Source organism: Ailuropoda melanoleuca, chromosome 8, assembly GCF_002007445.2.
Source record: "Ailuropoda melanoleuca isolate Jingjing chromosome 8, ASM200744v2, whole genome shotgun sequence".
NCBI lineage: Eukaryota > Metazoa > Chordata > Mammalia > Carnivora > Ursidae > Ailuropoda > Ailuropoda melanoleuca.
The window spans coordinates 12,960,630-12,985,644 of NC_048225.1; the positions used below are offsets into that span (position 1 = coordinate 12,960,630).

General features: G+C 38.4%; 1 protein-coding gene and 1 non-coding gene across 8 annotated transcripts in view; one reads left to right on the forward strand and one right to left on the reverse strand.

Moving 5' to 3' along the window:
- Positions 1–25,015, reverse strand: part of SIK3 (SIK family kinase 3) — a 110,784-nt gene that overhangs the window by 54,182 nt on the left and 31,587 nt on the right. For all 7 annotated transcript variants that reach the window (XM_034665820.1, XM_034665817.1, XM_034665816.1 and 4 more), the window contains one exon: positions 21,388–21,549. In XM_034665820.1, coding sequence (XP_034521711.1) covers positions 21,388–21,526 — 139 coding nt within the window. In that variant the 5' untranslated portion in view covers positions 21,527–21,549. The remainder of the gene's footprint in view (positions 1–21,387; positions 21,550–25,015) is intronic.
- Positions 19,782–19,886, forward strand: LOC117803569. The gene has a single exon (XR_004627520.1). It is a non-coding gene; the product is annotated as a U6 spliceosomal RNA (small nuclear RNA).

The window sequence follows — 25,015 nt, forward strand, 5'->3', positions numbered from 1 at the left end:
TGAATTGTAAGAGTTCTTTATATTCTCTGGATACAAGTCCATTGATGCGATTTGCATCTTTTCTCCCGTTCTATGGAATTTTCTCCCACTCTCTTGATGGTGCCCTTTGATGCACAAAAGTTTTTAATTTGGATGAAGTCCAATTTATCTAGCTTTTTCTAAGGTCACTTATGCTTTTGATGTCATATCTAAGAAACCACTGCCTAGCCCAAGGTTGCAACGATTCATCCCTGTGTTTTCTTCTAGAAGTAGTTATTTTTAGTAATGCAGTGAGCACTAGTGAATCTACCATCCAAATAAAAAACTATTATCTTGATAATTGCATACATCGAATCATAAGCACCTCCCATCCCATCCCGTTGTCCTCTCCCAAGCACTGATTTTCATCCTGTCTGTACATCAGAATCACCAATGCAGTTTTAGAAATGGCGAGTGATCTGCAAACCTTGCCTCAGCCCTACCGGATCTCCTGGACATAATTTAGGCATCGGAATGTAAACAAACAAAACATAACTCTTCCTGAAGAAGTTGGAAGACTCCTCTTACTGGCAATAAGGAGCCACTGGAACCTCCAGAGCAGGCAGGTGACGCAGTAAAATTAACCAGAAAGACTAGAGTAGATGTGAGGGGAAGAGGAAGGCTTGGGACAAAGTAGAAGTCATGAAAATGAGAAAGACAATTCAAAAAATACTTTGAAAAAAGACTAGACAGTACTTGAGGACAGACTGAACATATAGATAAAAAGGAGGAGAAAGTACAGAGTATGACCATGCATGTCTGGGTAGTCTGGCTGCATGCAAGTCTAGACAGCAGTAGTTGGTTTGGGAAGAAAAATACATATATTTTTGTTCTATCCTGAGTTAGAGGAGGTGAGAAGAAATTCAAGTTGGATGTTCTGAGGAACTGAGTCACAGTATTGAATGGGTACGGATTTTTTGAAAGAGTAAGTGCAGAAAAAGGGATGTCTGGGAATTAGGCTTAGAACGCACCCCTAAGTACTTCCTACTCTGTACATACAGGAAGAAAAAGAGGATGCAGCCAAAAGCTGAGAGAATGATCATTACAACGAGGAAGCTGAGATGGGAGAAAATCATGTGAAAGAAGGAAAAGGCGGTCTGTAGCCACATATGACATCACCCAAGTAGTTTGTGACTTGCGTCTGGGGGAAAACTATGGTGACATAATTACTTGAGATTAGAAATGGGATCATTTCCCCTCAGAATTTCTATTTGTCAGCTTGTCTTACTGAAATGCTAAGTTGCAGGACTGGGCTACAGACATAATCCCGATTGATTCTGAATCACCTAGACGTCATACTGTGAGCACAATAAGGCATTTCTTACCAAGTTTGATGACAACTAATAAATAATAGTTCTCAACTATTAGGAAATTCATTCAGGGTACCTAGAAAGGAGCCACCTGGCCATGGAGCCGAGTGGCACAACCCTGGGGAGAGGCTGGTATCTGGGAAGACCCAGAAGCAGACTGGCCTGGTCTCTCTCACAGCAGCACTTTTCCCATTTATGTGGTACCCTCAATTATACAGAATAAAGTAAGGAGACATTTTGTAAAGGACACTCTGTCAAGTGCTGTGTGACAGTGCCATGTATTTATTACCTCATTAAAATGAGCATTATTTTTGTTTTATGTCTGGGAAAGTGAGTTTTGTTAAGTAACATGCTCAAGTTTGAAGTTGAAAAAAAAATTCTTTTTTTTTTTTTTTAAAGATTTTATTTATTTATTTGACAGAGATAGAGAAAGCCAGCGAGAGAGGGAACACAAGCCAGGGGGAGTGGGAGAGGAAGAAGCAGGCTCATAGCAGAGGAGCCTGATGTGGGGCTCGATCCTATAACGCCGGGATCACGCCCTGAGCCGAAGGCAGACGCTTAACCGCTGTGCCACCCAGGTGCCCCGAAAAAAAAAATTCTTAAGAACAAGGCCGAGCCCATAATGCCAGCCTGGATGCCCTCAAAGCCCACACCCACACAGTGTTTTTAGCATCTTACGTATGTTTATATTGAGGTAAATGTACATCCCATAACTATTTTTGCACAACTTCCAAATTCCTTAGTTATTACATTCTGTTTTTCATTTTATTCTTCACTCTCAACCCTTTGCTCCGCTTATGTAATTCCCAAAGTCATATCGTGCTTGAGGCATACTGCATGTTTCTTTAAAAACACTACTTTGGAAAGAATTGTAAGCACTATATATCACTGAGGAAAGGCCGGATTTTTCAACACATGGCATAGGAACAGCTGGTTTTCCATGTGGAAAAAAAAATTAAATAGGACACCTCCCTCACACTGTATCCTCAAATCAATTCCAGGTGGATCACAGGCTTAATGCAAAAGGTAAAACTACTAAATTTTTATAAAATAAGAAAAGTGAATATCTTTAATGCCTTAGGGGATGGAAGGATTTCTTAAACAAGAAACAAAAAGCACTAATCATAAAGGAAAAAGTGGTAAATTTGGTTATATTAAAACTATACTATTCATTCATTGAAATATCTATTCATTGAAAGATGTTTTAAAAAGAGTAAAATGAAAGGGGCGCCTGGGTGGCTCAGTTAGTTGAGCGCCTGACTCTTGGTTTCAGCTCAGGTCATGATCTCAGGGTCCTGGGATCGAGCCCCACATCGGGCTCTGTGCTCAGTGCAGAGTCTGCTTGGGATTCTCTCTCCCTCTCCCTCTGCCCTTTTTACTGCTTGCGTGCTCACTCCCTCTAAAATAAATAAATAAAATCTTAAAAAAAAAGGAGTAAAATGAGAAAGCACAAAATGAAAGAAGACATTTGTAATACATGAAAGAAAAGATTCACATCCTTACTAGTGAAACGAAAACTCCTTTAAATCAGTAAGAAAGACAACCCACCAGAAAAATGGGCAAAAGACTTATTTAAGCACACTTCACAAAAAAGGCCAAAAGACATGGGAAAGAGTTCAAACTTGTTAGAGAGAAAAATAAAAACATTAAAACCGTACTCACACACTCACTTACACACTCACCAGACTGTAAAACTGACAAAGTGTAGTGGCATCCAGCACTGGTGAGGGTGTGGCGGAATGGACACGCCCATGCATACATGACACGGGTTCGGCATTACAAGCAAAAGCTGGAGACAGATCTAATGTACGACCCAGCAACTTTACTCCTCGACTTATACTCTTAAATGTTTAAGACTGCACAAGGATAACTGTTTAAGAATGTTCATGGACCTATTGATAAGAGCTCCAAACTGAAAGTGGCTCAAATATACATGACTAGGTATGATGGAAAAGGGACCTGTGGTATATTCACATCATGAAATACAATAAATAAAAGTGAATAAATAACAGCTATATAGACATGGAGAAATCTCATAAACATAGTGTTGTGTGAAATAAGACACAAAATAATATATTTGGCATGATTCCATTCATACGTAGTTCAAGAACAAGCAAACTACATGAAGGATGAGCCCACTGCACCTTATATCCAATAAATATGGCACCCAGTGGAACAGAACTCCTGAGGGAAGCATTACGCAAGTGGTAAAACACAAAAGTCGAGACCGTGATTACCTCTTAGAGCAAGGATGAGGTTGGTATCGGGGGTGCGGTCTGGGCTGATGAAATTATCTAATTCTCGATCCAAGTGGTAATTGCACAGGTGTTTCATTACAGTATACTTTCATTAAAGTATATATATATATGGTTAATGCACAATTCTGTCTGCTTATATAGTATTTCATAATAAGCAAAGATAAAAAAGAGGAAAAGAATAGGATCCTTTTTCTCCCCCCACTTCTATTTCTTGCCATTCAGGGCAATTTCACTGGGATCTACGTTCCGTTACCACCAGGGCTCAGAGGAACAGAGATTAGGCTATTTTCTCACCACTGATTTCTTAGCACCGAGAACAGTGCCTGGCAAAAGACAAGACACTCAATATTTTACAAATGAATCACTGATTAACCAAGAACAGAGAGGGAGGGAGAAAAAGAGGAAAAGAGAGAGAAGGATATAAAAAGAAATAAATGCTTGAAGAGCTCAGAGCAGCATTTTGTGAACAGTTAAGAGGCCAGGAACTGGGAACTACTTGTTAAAACAGAGAATTCACTTAAGTTTTTGTTGAAGACAACCACAATCCTAAATGAAGGACAGTAAACTATGAAGACTTTATACGCAATGAAAAGTTTACAGTTGTAGTCAAACACAATTTAAAAGGAGTAAATACTTTAATGATCTATATAATCACTTCAGAACTGTGCGCAATAAATTTCTGTTATTCATATGCTACCGAGACTGTGGTATTTTGTTACTGCATCCAGAATGGACTAAGACATATTACTTATAAATAATTTACAAATTTATTTTTTCTATAATGTTACTATCTTCCCTAATTTAATAAGAGTTACTAACAAAGAACAATGACATTGAGGAGATTTAGATCTCCCTTCTTTTCCTTTAATATGTCCAACCTAAGGTAAATGGGCTAAATAAAACTAGCAAACAATCAAACAAACAAACAAAACCCCAAAAACTTGGTTGGCCAGAAGAAAAAGGAGGAAGGAAAAAACCCCAAAAAAACAACAACAAAAAAAACCCAGATAGTAAAACAAACAGACAAAACTGGATAACTGAGAGTTGACATAATTTTGGCAAACCTTTCAGTTAATTCATCTTAACTCTCCCCTAACTTTAGAATATATTTTATTTTCTGATTATAACATTTTGGTTATTTGAATCCCATAAGTAACAAGCCAGAGAATAGACAGAGTCTAACAATTTCTTTAAAACCATAGTCACTTTGTATTCAGTAACTTTTTTTTAGCTTTCTAGAATTAACATCATCCTAAGGAATCCTGGAGTGCTCTCTTCCTCAGCTCATGTCAAGCTGGGATCATTCTAATTCGGAGATACAATAAAATAAACAACACTATCATAAGCTCAAGTTTAGCTCACATGCCTCAGGAAGAAGAACACTACCAGACTGGACACTGGTGCAACATACAGGGAAAAACAGAAGAGGGGGCAACTTCAATATAAGTAAAATACAAAAATTTTTAAAAAGTAACAGAAACTTAAGGCAAAAGAAAAGACTAGAGTCAATGTACATTCAAAAAGTTAAATATATATACTTTGTAGTTTCAAAGTGCACTTATGATGTCAAAGAAAGGACTGAAGCCCTATGAAGAATTTCTGTGCCCCATTTTTTTCAAGTGAGCATGAAACAACGTCCAGGACAGATCACATGTCAGGCCACAAAACAAGTTTCAATAAATTTAAGAAGACTGAAATCATATCAAATATCTTTTCCAATCACGAGAGTATGAAAACACAAATCAATTACAAGAAAAGAATAGGGAGAAACAAAAATACATAGTGCCTAAAGAACATGCTCCTGGACAAATGATGAGTCAACAAAGAAATCGATCAGGATGGGGCACCCGGGTAGCTCAGTCGTTAAGCATCTGCCTTCGGCTCAGGTCATGCTCCCAGGGTCCTGGGAATCGAGCCCTGAATCAGGCTCCCTGCTCGGCAAGAGGCCTGCTTCTCCCTCTCCCGCTCCCCCTGCTTGTGTTCCCTCTCTCGCTCCTCTCTCTCTCTGTCAAATAAATAAAATCTTAAAAAAAAAAAAATCCAAGGAAATAAAATAATACCTGGAGACAAATGAAAATGGAAACACATGGGATCAAAATCTTTGGGATGCAGCAAAAGCACCTCTGAGAGGAAATTCTATAGCGATATAGACCTAACTCAAGAATCAAGAAAAATCGCAAGTGAACAATCTAACTTTACACCTAAAAGAAAAAGAAAAAGGAAAAGAACACACAAAGCCCAAATTTGGCAGAAGGAAGGACATAACAAAGATCACAGCAGAAATAAATGAAATAGAGACAAAAAAAATATAGAAAAGACCAATGAAAATAAGAGCTGGTTCTTTGAGAAGATAAACAAAATTGATGAAACTTCAGACAGACTAATCAAGAAAAAGAGGACTCAAATAAATAGTATCAGAAATGAAAGAGAAGTAACAACCAACACCGCAGAAATACAAGAGATTATAAGAGACTACTACAAAAAATTACTTGTGAACAAATTAGACAACCTATAATAAATGGATAAATTAGTAGAAACATATAATCTTCCAAGAATAAGCCAGGAAGAAACAAAAAAAAATATGAACAGATCAACTACTAGTAATTAAATTGAATCAGTGATCAAAAACTCCCAATAAACAAAAGTCCAGGACCAGATGGCTTCACAGATGAATTCTAAAAAACACTTGAAGAAAAGTTAATACCTATTCTTCTCAAACTATTCCATAAAATAGCAAAGAAAGGAATCCTTTTGAATTCATTCTATGAGGTCAGCATTACCCTGATACCAAAACCAGACGATGATACTATAAAATAAGAAAACTACAGACCAATGTCCCTGATGAACATAGATGCAAAAATCCTCAACAAAATATTAGCAAAGTGTATCAAAAAATACATTAAAAGAATCATTCACCATGATCAAGTGGGATTTATCCCGCGGATGCAAGGATGGTTTAATATATACAAATCAACGAACACTATACACCACATTAAGAAAATGCAGGTTAAAAATCATATGACCATCTCAGTAGATACAGAAAAATAATTTGACAAAAGTCAACTTCCATTTATTATAAAAACTCTCAAAAAAGCCAATATAGAAGGGACATATTTCATCATAATAAAGGCTGTCTATGACTAATCCACAGCTAACTGCACATTCAATGGTGATAAGCTGAAAGCTTTTCCTCTATGATCAGGAATGAGACAAGAATGTCTATTGTCACCACTTTCATTCAGCAAAGTACTGAAAATCCTAGCCATAGCAATCAGACAAGAAAAGAAATAAGAGGCATCCAAATTGGTACGGAAGAAGCAGAACTGACACTATTTGCAGATGACATGATACTCTGTATAGAAAATCCTAAAGATTCCACCAAAAAACTACTAGAACTAATAAATGAATCAGTAAAGTCGCAGGATACAAAATCAACATAGAGAAATCTATTGTGTTTCTATACACTAATAATAGCAGAAAGAGAAATTAAGAAAACAATCCCATATACAATTGCATCAAAAAAATAAAAAACCTAGGAATAAACTTAACCAAGGAGATGAAATTTCTGTTATTTGAAAAACTGTAAGACATTAATGAAAGAAATGGAAGAGGACAAAAATAAATGGAAAGATATATCATGCTCATGGATTGAAAGAATTAATATTGTTAAAATGTCCATATTACCCAAGCAATCTACAGATTCAGTGCAATCTCTGTCAAAATACCAACAGTATTTTTTCACAGAACTAGAACAAAAAATCCTAAAATTTGTATGGAACCACAAAAGACCCTGAACAGCCAGAGCAATCTTGAGAGAGAAGAACAAAGCTGAGGTATCACAATCCCATATTATCAACTACATTACAAAGCTATAGTAATCAAAACAGTATGGTACTGGCACCAAAAACCCCCATATAGATGGATGGAACAGAACAGAGCATCTGGAAATAAACCCATACTTATATGGTCAATTAATCTATGACAAAGAAAGCAAGAACATACAATGAGGAAAAGACCATTTCTTCAATAAATGGTGTTAGGCAAACCAAACAGCTACATTCAAAAGAATGAAACTGGACCACTTTCTTACACCATGCACACAAAAAAACCCTCAAAATGGACTAAAGACCTACCTGTGAGACCTGAAACCATAAAAATCCTAAAAGAAAACAGAGGTAGTAAACTCAAGGATAAGAGCCCTAGTAATATTTTCCAGGATATGTCTCCCCAATCAAAGAAACAAAAGCAAAAGTAAGTGACCACATCAAACAAAAAGGCTTTTGCAGAGTGAAGGAAACCATCAATAAAACGAAAAGGCAACGTACCAAATGGGAAAAGACACTGAAAAATGAGAAGTCCAATAAGGGATTAATATCCATAATAAATAACAAAATCACACAACTCACACCAAAAAACCCAAATAATCCTATTAAAAATGGGCAGAGGACACGAATAGACACTTCCCCCCCCCCAAAAAAGACATACAGATGGCCAACAGACACATGAAAAGATGTTCAACATCACTAATTATCAGGAAAATGCAAATCAAAACCACAATGAGATATCATCTTACACCAGTCAGATACAACAAGCGTTGGCAAGGATGTGGAGAAAAGAGAGCCCTCGTGCACTGTTCGTGGGAATGTAAACCAATAGTGCCAACTCTGGAAAACAGTATGGAGGCACCTCAAAAAACTAAAAATAGAAAAACCATACAATCTAGCAATTCCACTTCTGGGTATTTACATGAAGAAAACAAAAACACTAATTCAAAAAGATACATGCACCCCTATGTTTATTGTAGCATTATTTGCAATAGCCAAGATATGGAAACAGCCCAAGTTTCCATCAACGGATGAATGGATAAAGAAGATACACACACACACACACACACACACACACACACACTGTAGAATATTACTCAGCCATAAAAAGAGAATGAAATCTTGCCATTCATGACAACATGGATGGACCTAGAGGGTATTATGCTAAGTGAAATAAGTCAGACAGAAAAAGACAAATACCATATGATTTCACTCAAATGTGGCATCTAAAAAACAAAACAAATGAACAAACAAACAACAACAACAAAACTAGAAACACACCCGTAAATGTAGAGAACTGGCAGTTGTCAGCAGGGAGAGGGCTGGAGGGATGGGTGAAATAAGTGAAGGGGATTAAGAGGCATAAACTTCCCGTTATAAGGTAAATAAGTCACAGGGATGAAAAGTCCAGCATAGGGAATACAGTCAAAGAGCTTATAGCTCTGTATGGTCACATGGCAACTACACATATCGTGGTGAACATTTTATAATAGTTTCAGAAAATTCTCAGGTATGAAGATGCCCATAAAGGTACTTTATGTCCCTGTTTATTGGCAACAGGAAAGACTTACAATTACAGATTCAACATTAAAATGATGAATATTCTTAAGAGTTGCAGAAGAAAACAGCAGCAGAAACTGGTTAAGACGGATACTCCTACCCGCACAAGAGAAGCCATATGGGTGGAGTTGGTCTCTTCATGTGGCCTACGGTCGTTTAATCCTCCACTCACAAGTGGCTCCTAACGTAATTTGTTAAGTCTCTTTCCAACCCCCAACACCCTGGTTGGTTAGCATTTGTCTGCAGGCTGAAATGGTATCTTATATTCCCTTCTCATAATACAGAGCAGCAGACTTTAATTTGAACCACATGTCTGTCTTCTAGGGATGGTTTAAATACCAGAGCTTTACTATCAACTTTGAGACTTGAAATTCTTTGTTCTAGGCAAGGTCAGGAGCCCGGGGCCATATAGGGCAATACAGGGTAGAGATCCTGTATCCCTAAAAGTATGTATATCATCAGCTGTGTATGTCTATGTGGTAAGGGGAAACAGGAAAGAACGAATGGCACTAATTTAAAAATCAGGACAACTGCACCAGGAAATTTTCTTATTTGGTCCACCACTTCAGAGCAATACCCTGACTCCTTTTCTGGCTGACCAAGGAACACTGCAAAGCAGATGCAAACAGATTAGCCACAGCCTGCAACCAGCTCCAACGTTCACGATGTCTGTTAAGGTAACACAGCACAGCTAAAATTGATAGCCAGCCCCTCCAAGAGCAACTTGTGCTTCCCTTCCTTGCTGTTATAAGTAAACAGCTCAGAAGTAGAGGGCAGAGGAACAAAGTAAAGTGGGAAAATATTTATTTATACTAAATAAACAACCTCACCAGAAGACATGGTGACAAGATTATGTTTTGAAACCTGAAAGCTTCTGAGGACTCGTAACCCTAATTCCGTACTTATAATTATAGACAAAGACTAAGAACAGAAATAATTTTGGCCCTTGATTAATTTCCCAGCGGACTCAGGGGAGGGGAGTGGTGGAGGAGACAAGCTGTCGGGTATTCTTGCTAGAAATGACTCAAAGAACCAAAGATCAACACCCCAGAAAGAACAACATATAAACAGGATTTAGACAGTTATATGGACTGTGAAAATGGAACATGACACAGATAAGGAACTAATCTTGCTTTTCCTATACCATACCACTAGCCTAGAAATCATGTGACCCAAAAGTGTTATTTGGAATTGTCCAAAACAAGAGTCAACTGTGTGAATCTCAGAATTACGGTAGTGAGGAAGGATGAGTTTCGAAGTTCCCAGGAGTCACAATATTAGTTCACTATTAAAAATGGGTCTTGGGAAGTCCTCAGTGTTTAGCAATCACTCCAACCCCTGGCTGAACTTCCTGACTAGGAGCTAATAGAGAAGTAATGCCAAAAACTACTGACTCACAGCCTGAGCATTTATACACGAGAGAAATTCCTTCACCGGGGGTGGGCGGGGTGGGGGGGGGAGAGGGTAGGTAAGAATCAAGTAATCAGCTTTCTTTTGGTGGTGGGAGGAGGAGGATATTTCGTTTAGTTTAAGAAACTAGTGCCAGGTCAGAATTAGAGGAGGAGAGGGTAATATGCATGAAATTGAAAGACTGTATCTACCTTCTGGAAAACATATTAGAGAAGTAGTACAGCACCATTTTGTTGCAGGTGCTGCTATTACATCATATATGGGACTGCTCCACATCTCTCACTTAATCTTATCGATCTTCTGCCCCTCCCCAGCTTCTAGCACTAGATATTTATATAGCATAATACTATCTCTGTGGAAGATGAAAGTTTAAAAACAAAAATGCTGGTCCAGCATTACAATGGCATTTTCAATGAGTGACTTATGAATTTCCCCCTAAAGCTTTAAAATACCTTAGCAGTTAGGATCACTGAACTCAGCTATTTTAAAATTAGGTAATAAACCAACCCTTCCACTCTATTATAGATAGCACCACCCCAACCCTCTCACAAAAAACAAAAAACTCTCCCCAGCATAGGATCTTCTCATCAAACTCAGTATTGAGTAGACATATAAAGGAAAGGGCTGTAATGAGACACTTTCTGCAAGACCTGCAAACAATATTCACTGGAATTCTTGAATACATTAAATACATACTATTACAGTCATAATTCTAAATCCTATCACTTAGAACAATGAAAGTCCAATCCTTCAATCAGGTAAGATTCCAATATTGACAGGTGAGCATTCTATACAAAATTTTAGACCATGATGAATCAAAGTCCCCTTAAATACTCAACAGAAACTAAAGATACCAATGGAAATATAGTACATGGTATATAGTATACAGGTATAGTAATAATATTTCCCAGATTAAAAACAAAGACATATGGTCTAATCAGTAGAAGCCTACTTTCGGAGAAAAGAAGATATGACTATCACAGAAGTTGTTCTAAGGAGTCACCAAGAAATTAAAAACAGGTAAGAATATACCCTCTTAAGTTAAAGCTAACAGAATAAATATAACTTACATGAGAGGAAACACCAGAAAAACAAATAACCTACCTAAAAGTTAATGTGCAAATATGGTCACAAGAGTAGGGTACTCCCCAAGTTTTTGAGGGACCACTAAAGAGTTCTTGGCACAAGGTGAAAAAAACACACATAGTCCTTGGCCTCATGGAGCGGTCAGTCTTGTGGGGGGAGGCACACATGACATAATTACGTGTCTAACTCTATTATTAGAAGCAGAGAATGGGCTTTAGGGGAAAGTTCAGGGACAACTGGCATATAATAGAGAACAGAGGCTTTCCTGAAGAAGAGTCTATCAAGAGTTCAGAGACTCTCTCCATTTGATACAAACAAACAAAAACAACAACAACACCGCACCCACAAAGTCATATTTGGACTACAATATAAAGAAAACTAACCTATTTAACTGTACAAGTACCCAATATTTTCCAACTTTTTTTGACTCACAAACTCCTTTCAAAGGAATATATTACCCTAAAAGAACCCCAGGAAAGAAATTTAAAAAATAATTTTGTCATTTTTGTGTAACTAATGATAAAGAAGCAACTTGAAGAAAGGTATTTTACCCTAAATTAGCACATTACTAAAACTTGATTTTAAAAAGTTCATTATAAATTATATTTACCAACAAATCATCAACAAAATGTAAAGTTAACCTACTGAATGGGAGAAAATATTTTAAATCACATATCTGATAATACACATCTAAAATACATAAAGAACTCATGCAACTCAATAACAAAAACAACAAAAAACAGTAGACTAAAAAAACAAGTAGAAAATCTGAATAGACATTCTTCTAGAGAAGACATACAGTTGGCCAACAGGTACATGGAAACATGCTCAACATCACCAATCATCAGGGAAATGCAATCAAAACCACAATGAGATATCATTTCATACTTAGAATGGCTAGTATCAAAAAGATAAGAAATAACAGGTGTTGGTGAGGGTGTGGAGAAAAGGGAACCCTTGTGCACTACTGGTGAGAATGTAAATTGGTGCAGCCACCATGGAAAACAGTATGAGGTTCCTCAAAAGATTAAAAATAGAACTACCTTATGATTCAAAGCAAGTCCACTTCCCAGTATTTATCTGAAAAAATGAAAACACTAACTCAAAAAGACATATGTTCTCCCATGTTCACTGCAGCATTATTTTCAATAGCCAAGGAAACAACCTATTTGTCAATGGATGAACAGATAAGGAACAAACACACACACACGTGCAGGTACGCATGCATGTGTACAATAGAATATTACTCAGCCATAAAAAAAAAATGAAATCTTGACATTCAAAACAACATGTATGGACCTGGAGAGTACTATGCTAAGGGAAGTAAGTCAGACAGAGAAAGACAGATACCTTATGATTTCACGTACATGTGGAATCTTTAAAAAACAACAAGCTCACAGATACAGAGAAGAGACTGGTGGTCGCCAGCGACAGGGATGCGTGAAGGCGGTCCAAACGTACCAACATCCATTTATAAAATAAATCATGAGGATGTAATATACAGCACAGAGACAACAGTCAGTAGTACTGTATTGCATATTTGAAAGTTGCTAAGAAAGTAGATCTTAAAAGTCCTTACCACAAGAAAAAAAAATTTTTTGTAACTATGTAAATGATAGATGTTAGCTAGATTTATTGTGGTGATCATTTCACAGTACATACAAGTATTGAATCATTATGTCGTACACCTGAAACCAATACAATGTTACAGGTCAAGCATACCTGGGTTTTTTTAAATCATTATAAATATTATTTAAGAAAAATTTTCCCATTTTATATGTGACTCACTAATTTATTTAAATAAAAAATGCTAGTTTAAAATCGTTGTGTCATATTTAGTTGGAAGCTACATACATATTGAGATCATAATGTCTAAAATAGCCAAAAACTTTTCATGAGCTGATATTTGAAATGCTTAAATTTTTTAACCTAAAGAACAAACTTGTTTATCTGAATTAGTTTCATGTTTTGCTTTACCCAGTAAAATGGGTAAGCAAGTTTAGTACTTCTGTGCAAATAAAACATTATGAATATGGATAGTCTTTATTCCCAATAAAGCAAATCAGATACTGTGTGTGTGCATGTGTGTGTGTACTTGTGTGTGTGTGTGTGTGTGTGTGTGTGTGTGTGTGTCTAAATCTGTGGTTTTCGGAGGCCTGAAAAGATCTTAATTTGCTAGATAAGAACAGTGCAAATGAAGACAATTCATGAACTGGGTAAAGTTTGCCTTGAAGCACTGTTGAATTACCATTTTTATTTTCATTAACCAAATTTTGACATCAGTGCTCCTTACGCTTTACATTGTCCAATGGTCCATTACAGATATGAATTTAACTAAATATGATGAAAAACTGCATACTGGTCAAAACTACCACGGTAACTGATGACTTCACCTAAGCAGTAAACTGAGTATTTTACAAGCACGCTCATTAGCTCCCGGCTAGCAGGCAGACTCCCTTGATTTACTCTCACAGGGTTTCAAACTATTCCATTTAAGGAGGTGGGGGTGGGGGGGAGGCCTAAATCATTACTTGATTTACGGACTTCTAATTATCCCCCAAACAAATGATTTGCAATTAACAGAAGTTCGTGTAAAAGGAACCTATAGTTGGGGAAGGAATTCTTTATTCTCAAGTTTCTCAAACTAGTGCATGTTTATATCTCCCCAGGCATAATGCTGCGGTGTGCCAAGAATTACGTGAAAGTGAAGGCTAAAGAAAACACATATTCCTGGGACGTTAATTTTTTTCTATGTTAAATAAAGTAGAAGTTTAGTATTAAAACAAATGCAATAGGACATTGAGGAGAATACAAAATGTGCATGAATGTAAAAATAAAGCATGTGATTTAAAAAGTGAACCATTCCAGACTAGCTGATCAATCCCACACTTGCCCCCCACCCTGTGTGAGTTCGTCCCCCTCCATGTTAGGGAAACCACAGTGGGAGGATCCGAGAAGCAACGCTCTGTACTGGTAGCACAGCTATCGTGAGTGAGGCCCTGTAAACAGAGCATTTTCTTGATCTTAGCAGGATGCAATCACTGTTGAAGATCATTAAGACCTTGTTTATCACCTAGAACCATGACTGACAAAAATCCGTTCGTGTGAATTTTCACTCTAGGATTTTTTCATATGACATGTCAACTGTGTACTCCAAAAATGCCTTCTGAATGAAGGTGTGCTCAGTTTTCGTTTGTGAAGCTCCAGTCTGAGAAGCAGGATGCAGAAGAGATCATTTTCAAACTGTATTTTCCCAAGAGTCAACATACACGAAAGTTGTTAGCACCTTCTAGCTGCGGGTCACACAGCATTTCAGGGGGAGAGCGGACACTGGGGCGTTGTGAGTCCCAGGTACTGTGATGACATGGATTCAGGAAGTCACGTGGCCTCTCCCTGGGTCGCAGTTTACTACCTGTCAACCAGGGAGGTGCACTGAAAGATAACCTAAATAAAGGTGTTACGATCATGACATAAAACATGTGCCGGACATGATGGAATATTCATAACCACCTCCATGGGCTGTCAGGGACATTCTCAACTATCGCACTGGGGAAGGGTTCTCAGAAACCCAACGGTCACCACCTTTTTTCCCTCTACCATTGTATCTCAGCATCTTCCTCCTGAAGGTGAAAGGCCAATGGGCTTCCAGAATGTTTTAGCTTCTCACTTTTAAAAAATGAAATAGTCTAGATCTCACCGCATTAAGGTCAAAAATTTCCACAGTACCTTAGATGCATGCACTCTGGAAATTCTTTCCAAAACACTGGCTTTGCTGTAGTTGTACTTCAGATCTCTGCTGTCTCCTGACTGCCAACTAAAACAATAACACCGGAGTGGAAACTATCTCATGGAGACCATTCTGGGAGTCGACATTTGGAGAGAAAAGTTTCCGACTTCCTTAGGTTAAAAAAAAAAAAAAAAAAACAACTTTCCACAATTTTCGAAACATTCTCATAATGTCTGAGTATTTCAGAAAAGTTTGGTTCAGGGAGTAAGCCAGCTACAGTTAGGTCTTTTCTGAGGCAATCTTTTATAAATATAGAAATTTCTCTACTTCATCTTTGAGGACAAGAATTAAAATTGCTTTCAAACAGCATTAAAAATAAGACAACACCATTTTCCTTTGATAGCTTAATAAACTCCACCAATAAGAAAATCTGATTTCTCGATTTCTACACATATCTTGGACTGGCAAGTTCCCTCTTCCCAGCCCAGATATTTGATTGGTGATCCACCCACAGAAACCCTCCATTTGCTCTCTCGTATTTGTTGTCCTCATCCTCCTTTTCAAGTCTACTACCAACACCTCTATGTAGGATTTGACCATTTCGCAGCCTCTTCACTGATCTTCCTATTTGCTCTCCTATCCCTTCCACCTGCTCCCGCTTTTTTTTCCTTATTCATCCCGAATCTGACTTATCAAGCCTGGTATTCAAACAATTTCACAATCTGGTATAAATAAATACCTATCTCTCCCACCTTCTCAGGCATGACTCCCCTGCTTGAACCTTCCCTCCGGCCAAGCTGCTTTACCTTCTCTGCAAATATGCCACATGCTACCGCTGCCCATACTTCTCCAACTCGGCTTCTCGCTGCTACCAAAATAAAATCCCAACTCCTCACCTATGTGCATAAAGCTCCACAGGAACCGGCCCCAGCCAGTTCTCTTAGCCCATCTCCTTCTAGACCCCCCTTCGTTATTGTCTCCAACCATGCCAACTTTTCTCCTACTCTGCCAAATACATTAAATGTATCTCTCTCAGGCCTTTGCGTTGCTCTTCCTTCTGCTTGGAAGGCTCGGACCATCCTGGTTAAAAGGGTTCTCTCTCCCACAAGTCATTTGAGCACATTTTCGATTTTATCATTTTCATAGTCTTTACGAGGGCTTGTTGATGTGTTCACTGTCGCTCTCCCCCGCAGACCGTGAGTTCCAAAGGACTACTTTATCTGCCATGCTATCCCCAGTGCGTGGACCAGGGCCTGCATATAGCAGGTGCTTTATTAACATTTGCTGACTAATCCTACTGGCATTCTCTCCTCTACGCTTACACCTTAAAGAATCCTATTCATCCTTGAGGCTCACCTCAAATGTTATGTCCTTAATAGGGAATTTATGCCCTCATCGCCACTGTCTAAAGTTCAGATCAACAAAGTTTTGAGCACCTACTGCAGAACAGGCATGCACTCGGCCAGGGGCAGAAACAACAAATGATACAGTTACCATCCCTGTGCCATTCACAAGCTAATGGAACTTTACAAACTAAAGTGATTTCTTCATCCTCTGAACTTCTGTGGTAATTAGACTATATAATTAATGTGATAATGAATCACGGCGTGCCTTGTAACATCTCTTGTCTTGTATCAAAGTATAATTTGGTCACTGTTGAACACGCTGTCACCCAGCGATGCAGGCTACATGCGGAGAGGGCCATGTTGTGCCTCCCCCATCCTTCACTTGCTCCTCTGTGGATCCTCACATGTCTGAGGCATGACAAGTGAAAGGTTAGAGGCCAAGAGTCCTATTCTTTCCCGGCTCCAGACTCTCTACATGAAAGATATTTATTTGCATGAGTCCTCTTTATAAGGAATTCAAAGTTTTGGAAAGTTAAAGGCGTGTATTTTGGAGACTCTAATGTTTTCTAAATAAGCTATATTTGCATGCCAAATACGATGAAATTAAATAATGTATGTGAAAATGTTTTGTAAAGTGCTATAAATATACATACATACACATACAACATACAGACACACAGACCCCCCAAGTGTAATTTTGTGCTATTTAACTTTCCAAAGGTCTAAGCATTTGCTGCCCAAATAGACTATAAATTCTTTAGGGCAGGAGTCATGTCTCACACTTCCGTTCTCTCTTCCATGACACCTGAGCAAAGAGCCTTTGTTAATAATAAATACGTTTTCGGATGACCACTACACATTTTTAGCTCTAGACTCGGTAACTTTGCCTTTCAGAAATAAAATTCTTTGTTCTGAAAACCATCAATGTTTATTCTGGATTACTAATAACAGAAACATCTTTTAAATAATTCTATAGAAGACAGGTTTGCTATCGCCCTTCTAAAATCAGAAGGAAAACAAAGTTATTCATCTGGGCTTCATTCTCTGTAGAAATAGCACTGGAACAAAAATTCAGAGGTAAGAATTTAAGCATGAAAACTCCTACTTAAACCATTGCATCTTTTAATATCTGTAACTGAAATGTACCTCTCATGTCCAGGGAATACATATTCCCTTGAGGAAGGCTAGCATGAGCTTTTCTAATAGCTAGATTTTTATAGTATCAAGCATTAAATGTAAACTGTCACATTAATTCATTAAAAAAGTAAAAATAAATCAACATAAACAGAAACATCCCCAGAACAACTCATTCATCTTCTACATTTGAACAGGATGCATCGTCTTTTCATCAAAACCATGTAGGTAAAAACAAAACAAAACAAAAAAACATTGAGGTTAACATTGGCATAAGGAAAACATGAATTCTTTAAATTTCCTAAATGAATTTTAATAATTCTATGTTAATTTGACACTGTAACATATGATGATTTTAGAAATGAGGTGCTTAAGACTAACAATATTTTAAATAAAACAATAAAACCTTTTTCTCTTTCATGTGTTACTTTCATGTCTAGTAGTTTCTTTCTCACTGAGATTTAATAATAACTCATCAAAAGACCACTGAAAAGATCAGAAATCCTGAAGTTACTTTTAACTTTTAGAATAAGAAGTTGATTTCATTAGTTATCTGACCTTATTCTCCAAAATTAGTCACACCGTGGTCAGCTTCAACTAGAAGCGTTTCTCCCACTGGCCCACTAAGTTCAAAGAAGACTTGGCAGATGAGAACAGGAATTCTACCTAATTTATGCATAAGAAAGGAAGTTCAGGCAATGACTGAGAAACTGAGGACAGGAGACCCCCTTACCTGAAGGGGATACATTCAAAGACCCCCAGCGTATGTCTGAATAGTACCGAACCCTAGATGTGCTATGTTTTTCCCTATATATACACACACCTATGATAAAGTTTAATTTATGAATTAGGCACAGTAAGAGATTAACAACAATAACTAATAATAAACTAGAACAATTATAATAATATAAGGTGATGAGAAGTTATGCACATGTGGTCTCTCTGTCTTAAGATATCTTATCATCACCCTTCCTCTTCTTGTGATGTCGGGAGGTGATAAAACGCCTACCTGATGAGCTGAAGTGTGGGGAATGACATTGGCACTGTGACCTAACATTAGGGTACTACTGACCTTCTGACCATACGTCAGAAGGAGGATCACCCACTCCCGGATCACAGATGACCATGGGTAACTGAAACTACAGAAAGCAAGCCAGGGTGGGGGTGGGAGGGTGGGCAGCAGAGTAATGACAGCATGAAATAAAGAATGCACGAGCAAAGACAATGTTAGATAGTATAGCAGGGCACAACCTAGAGTAGCTCATTTATTCTTGGCCAAACAAATAATAAAAATGCAGTCTTTGGGTTAATGAACTTAAAAATCTTGCCATATGTGTTAATGCAGAGAGCCCACGGTGGGCTGCCAGCATTCCCACGAGTCTGTAATTACACACCAGCAGGTAGAGACTCATATTGTGACTACATGGATTTGTTTTAACGATTAACAAAGAAAAGCGTTTAAAAATCTTCCTACCCAAGTATTTGTCAGTGGCGTTTCTAATTTCAATTATCACTGACTCCATTTTTACACTTGGTTTCTCAATACAAAAACAAAGAGCCATACTAATCTCCCTGAGCTAAATAAAATGGTTCTAAAGTCAAAATCAAGAGCCAAGGAAGCATAAAAAAATGTTTAACCTTTGGTCAGTGAAGGTAGAACACAACTATAGAAGAAAAAGAGGGCTTTCTTTTAACTCACTACCCTAATCAGTAATCCAAAGAACCCTACATCACATCCGCGGCAGGCTGCATAAAAGCCCCTCAAAAGGCATCCACGTTCTAATCCATGGAACCTGCGCATTTGGTACCTAACGTGATAAAAGGGGCTTCCGTAGATATGACCGGGCAATGGGGAGATCATCCCAGATTATCTGGGAGGGCTCAATGTAATCACAAGGGCCCTTCTAAGAGGGAAGCAGGAGGATCAGGTTAGTTGTGGGAGATGCAACAATGGGAGCGCAAGGCAGAGTGCTGTGAAGAAAGGACCGGAACCAAGGGGTGCAGGGACCTCTAAAGCCGAAACCAGCAAGGAGATGGACTCTCCAGAGACTCCAGGTGGAACCAATCCTACCAACACCTTGATTTTAGCCCCGTAAGCCTCATTTCAGGTGCTCGCTTAGGCAGCACACATACTAACACGGGAACGGTAGAGAGGATTAGCACACCCCCTGCCCGAGGATGACACGCAAATTCGTGAAGTGTTCCATGTTTTTTCATGATGAGCGCTGAGTGATGTACAGAAGGGCTGAATCACGACCTTGGGTACCTGCAACTAATACAACCTTGTATGTTAACTATACTGGGATTAAAATAAAAAATTAAATGACATTTAAAGAAAGAAAAAGAAAAAAAAGACTCATTTCAGATTTCTGACTTCTAAAACTGTAAGATAATAAATTTGTATTGTTTCAAGCCACTACGTTTGTGGTAATTTGTTACAGTGACAATAGGAAATTAACACAACATTTTATTATACTATTAAGGACTGTGAAGCTTAACAGATGTTATTACCATTAATTTAACTGAAGTTACGGTGAAAAATTACAAAAGAGGGTTTGAAATTGCTGCTCTTTCCACACTACCCACTGTGTGGGAACTGCTTAGCATTTAGAGAGCTTTGGGGAATATAAAGCAGACATAAGGACAAAGGAAAAATGTGATTTTATGTAAGATAAAGAAAGCATCTAACTCCTGTCTACTATGCACTGGGCAAATGCAGGACTCAAGGCGCTTAAAACTATGTGAAAGTACTAAATAACAGTGCATCCATCAGCCAACCTTAGATAAATAAAAAGTTCCAAGGATGTGAAAGTAGAGCCTGGAAAGACTTACCTAGACTTATCTACACAAAACAGTCAGTAGAATCACCAACCTGAAAGGGTACACGTAGGTACCCTTACCTGTAATATAACATAAGTCTGAACCCCCAACTCCCACCCTTTTAAGGAGGGAAGTCCTTAGAACGCTTTTTACCTTGGCTTTCAAGGCAATTCTACTCTAGCCGTACTTCAATTTTCTACAGGAGACACCCCTTCCCTTCTGACCTGTGAGATGGGGGACACACAATGCAATACTGAAAACTGCTGGAAAACAAAACTGGTTTCTTTTCATGTTTATACTTTCTGTCTAGACTGCAGTCACTTTCTTCTATCAATAGGTGGTGAGCTTGTATTGGCTAGGCAAAGGCTGATAGTTTATTGAAACTGAAGAAGGAATAGAGTGAGGGAGTGAAAAGTGCTTTTTAGACACCGTCAGATGAACAGATGAGTGAAATCTGAGGACACAAAGAGATCAACTGCCTTTAAACTGATGCAAGATCGGCTCTTCCTAAATTATCATAAAACTAGTCTTTGCAGTGACATAAATCAGCCTCCTCAAGTAAAGCTGACAGGGTACACAAGCTTAGCCGTTGTTCTCTCCACATTATTCTATACTTTAGTCCTTGTTATTTAAAAGAGACTGTCAACCAAACGAAGAGAATTTTAAATATCACCCTTTTCCTTCTTTCTCCCCAGCCTAGTTCCATCCAATACTACATGAAATAGAACATAAATGTGTTTTGAAAGTTTCTCGATTTTCAAGCCCCCCCCCACACAAATCTTTCATTTTCACAGTACTTCTTTCTGAATAGATGGAAATAGACAATCCCTTACTTAAGAATCTTGAAGGAAAAGTTCTTTTGTTCCTATTTCACATCCTCAACACACTTCTCACCTGCTATTTTAATATTCAGATTGGCATCCAGAAGCAAATTTTCAGCTTTTAGATCACGATGAACAATGTTCCGACAGTGACAAAAATAGACGGCTGCCACAATCTGTTTGAACTTCCGACGGGCCTCCTTCTCCGCCATTCTGCCGTGGGCTACCAGGTGGTCTGCAGTGAAGAAGAGCACAGTCAGTTCTCATTTTGCACATGGGCATCACTTCAAAAGGTGGACTCCAGGAGGGATGCCAGGGGGCCACCAGATGAACAGCTGAAGAAGTGAAACTAACAAATGGCAACACTTGGGGCCCTGATCTGTATCTATAGAAACCCATTAGCAAGCAGTCCCCAGACCATTTTCAGCGTACATGAGTATGCACAGGACTACCTATGCTCTACCATAAGAAAAAAGAGTGCTGAGGGTTATGATGGTATTTTTGGAGAATCATCACATTCAACACCTCCTCTCTCTTATCTCCATTGCAAGAGATTACATACACACAGCAAACATACACATGAAGATAAGAATCAGCAATATTTCCTGTGCTGAAGGGTGAGTCAAAAAGCAGAGTCACAATAATCAATCATTTTGGAGAAGAGCAGACAGAAGTTAGTCACTGCTAAGGGGGAAAATGGCTTTATATAGGAGCCCATGTATGCCAATCTCTCATCTGCTTTCTCAAAGTTTTACAGTTTAACATAAAAATGTACTTATTTGGTAACTGTACTCTGGAATGCATAATGATATGGCTGTATCTTTCCATTTGCATTTATGTGCTTTTCAAATATTTCTTAAACTGTTATTAGTTTTTATAGACGACAACAATAGAAAACAAAGGGAAGTTTCTACCACTTTCAATGAAATGATTTCATTGGCGATGTGGCTGACTAAGCTATAGCAAAAGATTTTAAATGTGATGAACTCTGTAATACTGTAAATCAAGCTACCTTCCATATTTAAAAATGAAGAGATTGACCCAGAGCCAATCCCATTAATTACCAATTACCAATACCAATACAATTAAGTATTTTTTCTAATAGTAGCAGTAGGTTTATACTGAACCAATGAATCCTAAACCCCAGTTCTTCATCTAACTAATAACATATCGAGATCATAACGGCTGATGGGATTAGAAACATCGGCAATACAACTTGCTCTACTTAAAACTTCCTATCCTTAAACTAACTCATCTAGGTTGGAAAAGGACACATTTGCTGCGATAAGCATCTGGAGATAGTGGGAGAGTGAAAAAACCAGACAATATAAATAAGTGTATTACTGTTTATCAAGAGTAGTCTCAATAACCCTACCCAACTGTTCTGCACCACGAAGATCAGCCACAGGACCCCTCGGAGAGATCTTCTCTTCATCACAAAGAGGAAGTGTGAGATAAGACACATGCGCTAGTAATGACTACCAAGATTGAGGGCTTAGGACAAGAAACGGGGGCAGGGTGTGACGAACAGCAGCCAAATGACAATCCATCTACAGAGCAGATTTTCAAAGAATTCAAACTACATTCTGACCACAAAAAGCATACAATTTTGGAGATCAAATACTACAGCATTTTTAAGAACGTCTTAAAGGATCACTTAAATTATTAAGAAAGACCCTTCAACGGAATTATTGCAATTGTTTGTGTTATCAGTGGCTCCCACACCAGTTCCTTGAAGCATTTTCCTCAAAAACCATCCCTTACGATAGCCAAGGTGACCAATGTAGTAGAAAAGAAGAGAAAATAGGAAGTCTTCAGCTTAGAAGTTAAAAAGACTAGAACACCACTTTCTACAGGAGTTCGGAGGTAGTGATAAACGAGCACACACTCTGCTGTATTTACGCTTCTGGTGAGATCTGTCAAATGAACTTTAAACAACACAAAATCCCTAACTAGTGAGAGTCACTTAATATAAGCTGTTAAAGAACTGGACATCCATCAAACGTGCAACGGTAGGTTTTATTTTAAGACACCATTCTCTCTAACAGTACCTGCTCCTTTGACCCCCTATTCCTCTTAACCCAAGGCCTAATTATTCTAATAATATGTTTTAGCTGCTAAACTTTGTCTAATTAAAGGGCTTTGAAGAGACAGCTATTCTTGAGAAACATAAAAATAAACCCTTATGAAGGTTTACCATCAGAAGCTCATTTGGCCAAGCCACCCATTAATTAAAATGCCCAAGAGACATTCGTCTGGCAGTAAATACTAATTACCAGAACACATCAAAGAGCTTCTTAAATACAACAGAATGATTAATTTCGTGATTTCCAAAATAAGTGATTTTGTTTTATTAAAAAAAAAACTCTTTATATTTTCTAAGTACTTTGTTTTCCTAAAATGATTGGAAAGTTCTCAAAACGGCTACAGAGGCCAGGAGCTGGTGGAATGCAGCCGAGTTCTGTTTTATCTCCACAATGACACACTGGTTGTCCTTGGACAAATCATTTATACTGCCAATATCCCCACCTCTTGATCTGCTCAACAGAAATAAACCCTGTTACACACTGTGGCCAAAGAAAGGATCGCATATTTGCGAATAAACTTGTACTGTGATTAAGAGTTATCCTATATGATATACCTTTAACTTTCAAGGACATTTTCAAAGCTATTTTTAAAAAGGTTCACTCAGTATTATACAAAAAATATTCAAGCACTTGGCCAAAAGATTCTGAGGTGCTTCAGGATTATAGCGCTTGAAGGTAATTATTATACACATCAAATGTCACTGTTACATGGTTCTAGTTAAAAGGTATTTGTGACAGCAGTACCCTGAGTAAAAAAGCTTTTAAGCTACATAGTATTTTCCCTACAGTTATGAATACAAAGATATACAAATCACTTTTTTAAAGTGCTGGCTGCAAGCATCAGATCTTTTTTTCCTAGCTACTGTGTGTGATGTTCACGTTTTCTCCGCTTTGGGAGCACTGTGCTCTTCTCCAGTATAGGCCCATCTTAGCGGCTCAATGTCGTTCAGACTTTTCAGCCTCTGCTGTTACTTCTGCCCATCTGATTGCTGCCGCCGCCCCACCTCCCATCCCTGGTAGCTGCTTGCAGAGCAGACCTATGGGGGCTAGTGGGTGTGCCAGGAAGCCGGCAGCCTGCAGTGGTTTCTAGTCCCCCGCGGAGCCTGCCTTTCAGCCGCCCGCGGACAAATGGCTGCTTTATGTTCATGTGTGCCCTGTAGGCAGGCAGCAAAGCTTCTGCAGGCTCAAATGTGACGTTTAACTTCCAGCAAAGAAACCCAGAGCAGAAGCCCAGCCTGGACTTCACACAAAGTCACAGCATTTGAATAAATACTGGGGTAATTTCAGAAGGCACATGGAACAAACTGGCTCCTGAACCACTCAATATTCAAAGTCAAATACATTCTGAATCTTGTTGGGACAAACCTCTGTTGCAAGGAACTCTAAAGAATTGTTCTGCTTCTTCCACGCAGCTCGGTGAGCTAGTTCTCCTAATACTGGGTGACATACTAGTACCCCTATCCTCGATCCCAAACTCTTACAGGGCAGCCTGGCCCCACCCCCGAGCCCAGCCACTCTCTAGTCAAACACGTGCTGCACCAACCCCACCACTACAAGGCCCCCCTCAACAATTCCCTACTTACCTACTGAGCTGTCACTCTACCTCTGGGGCAA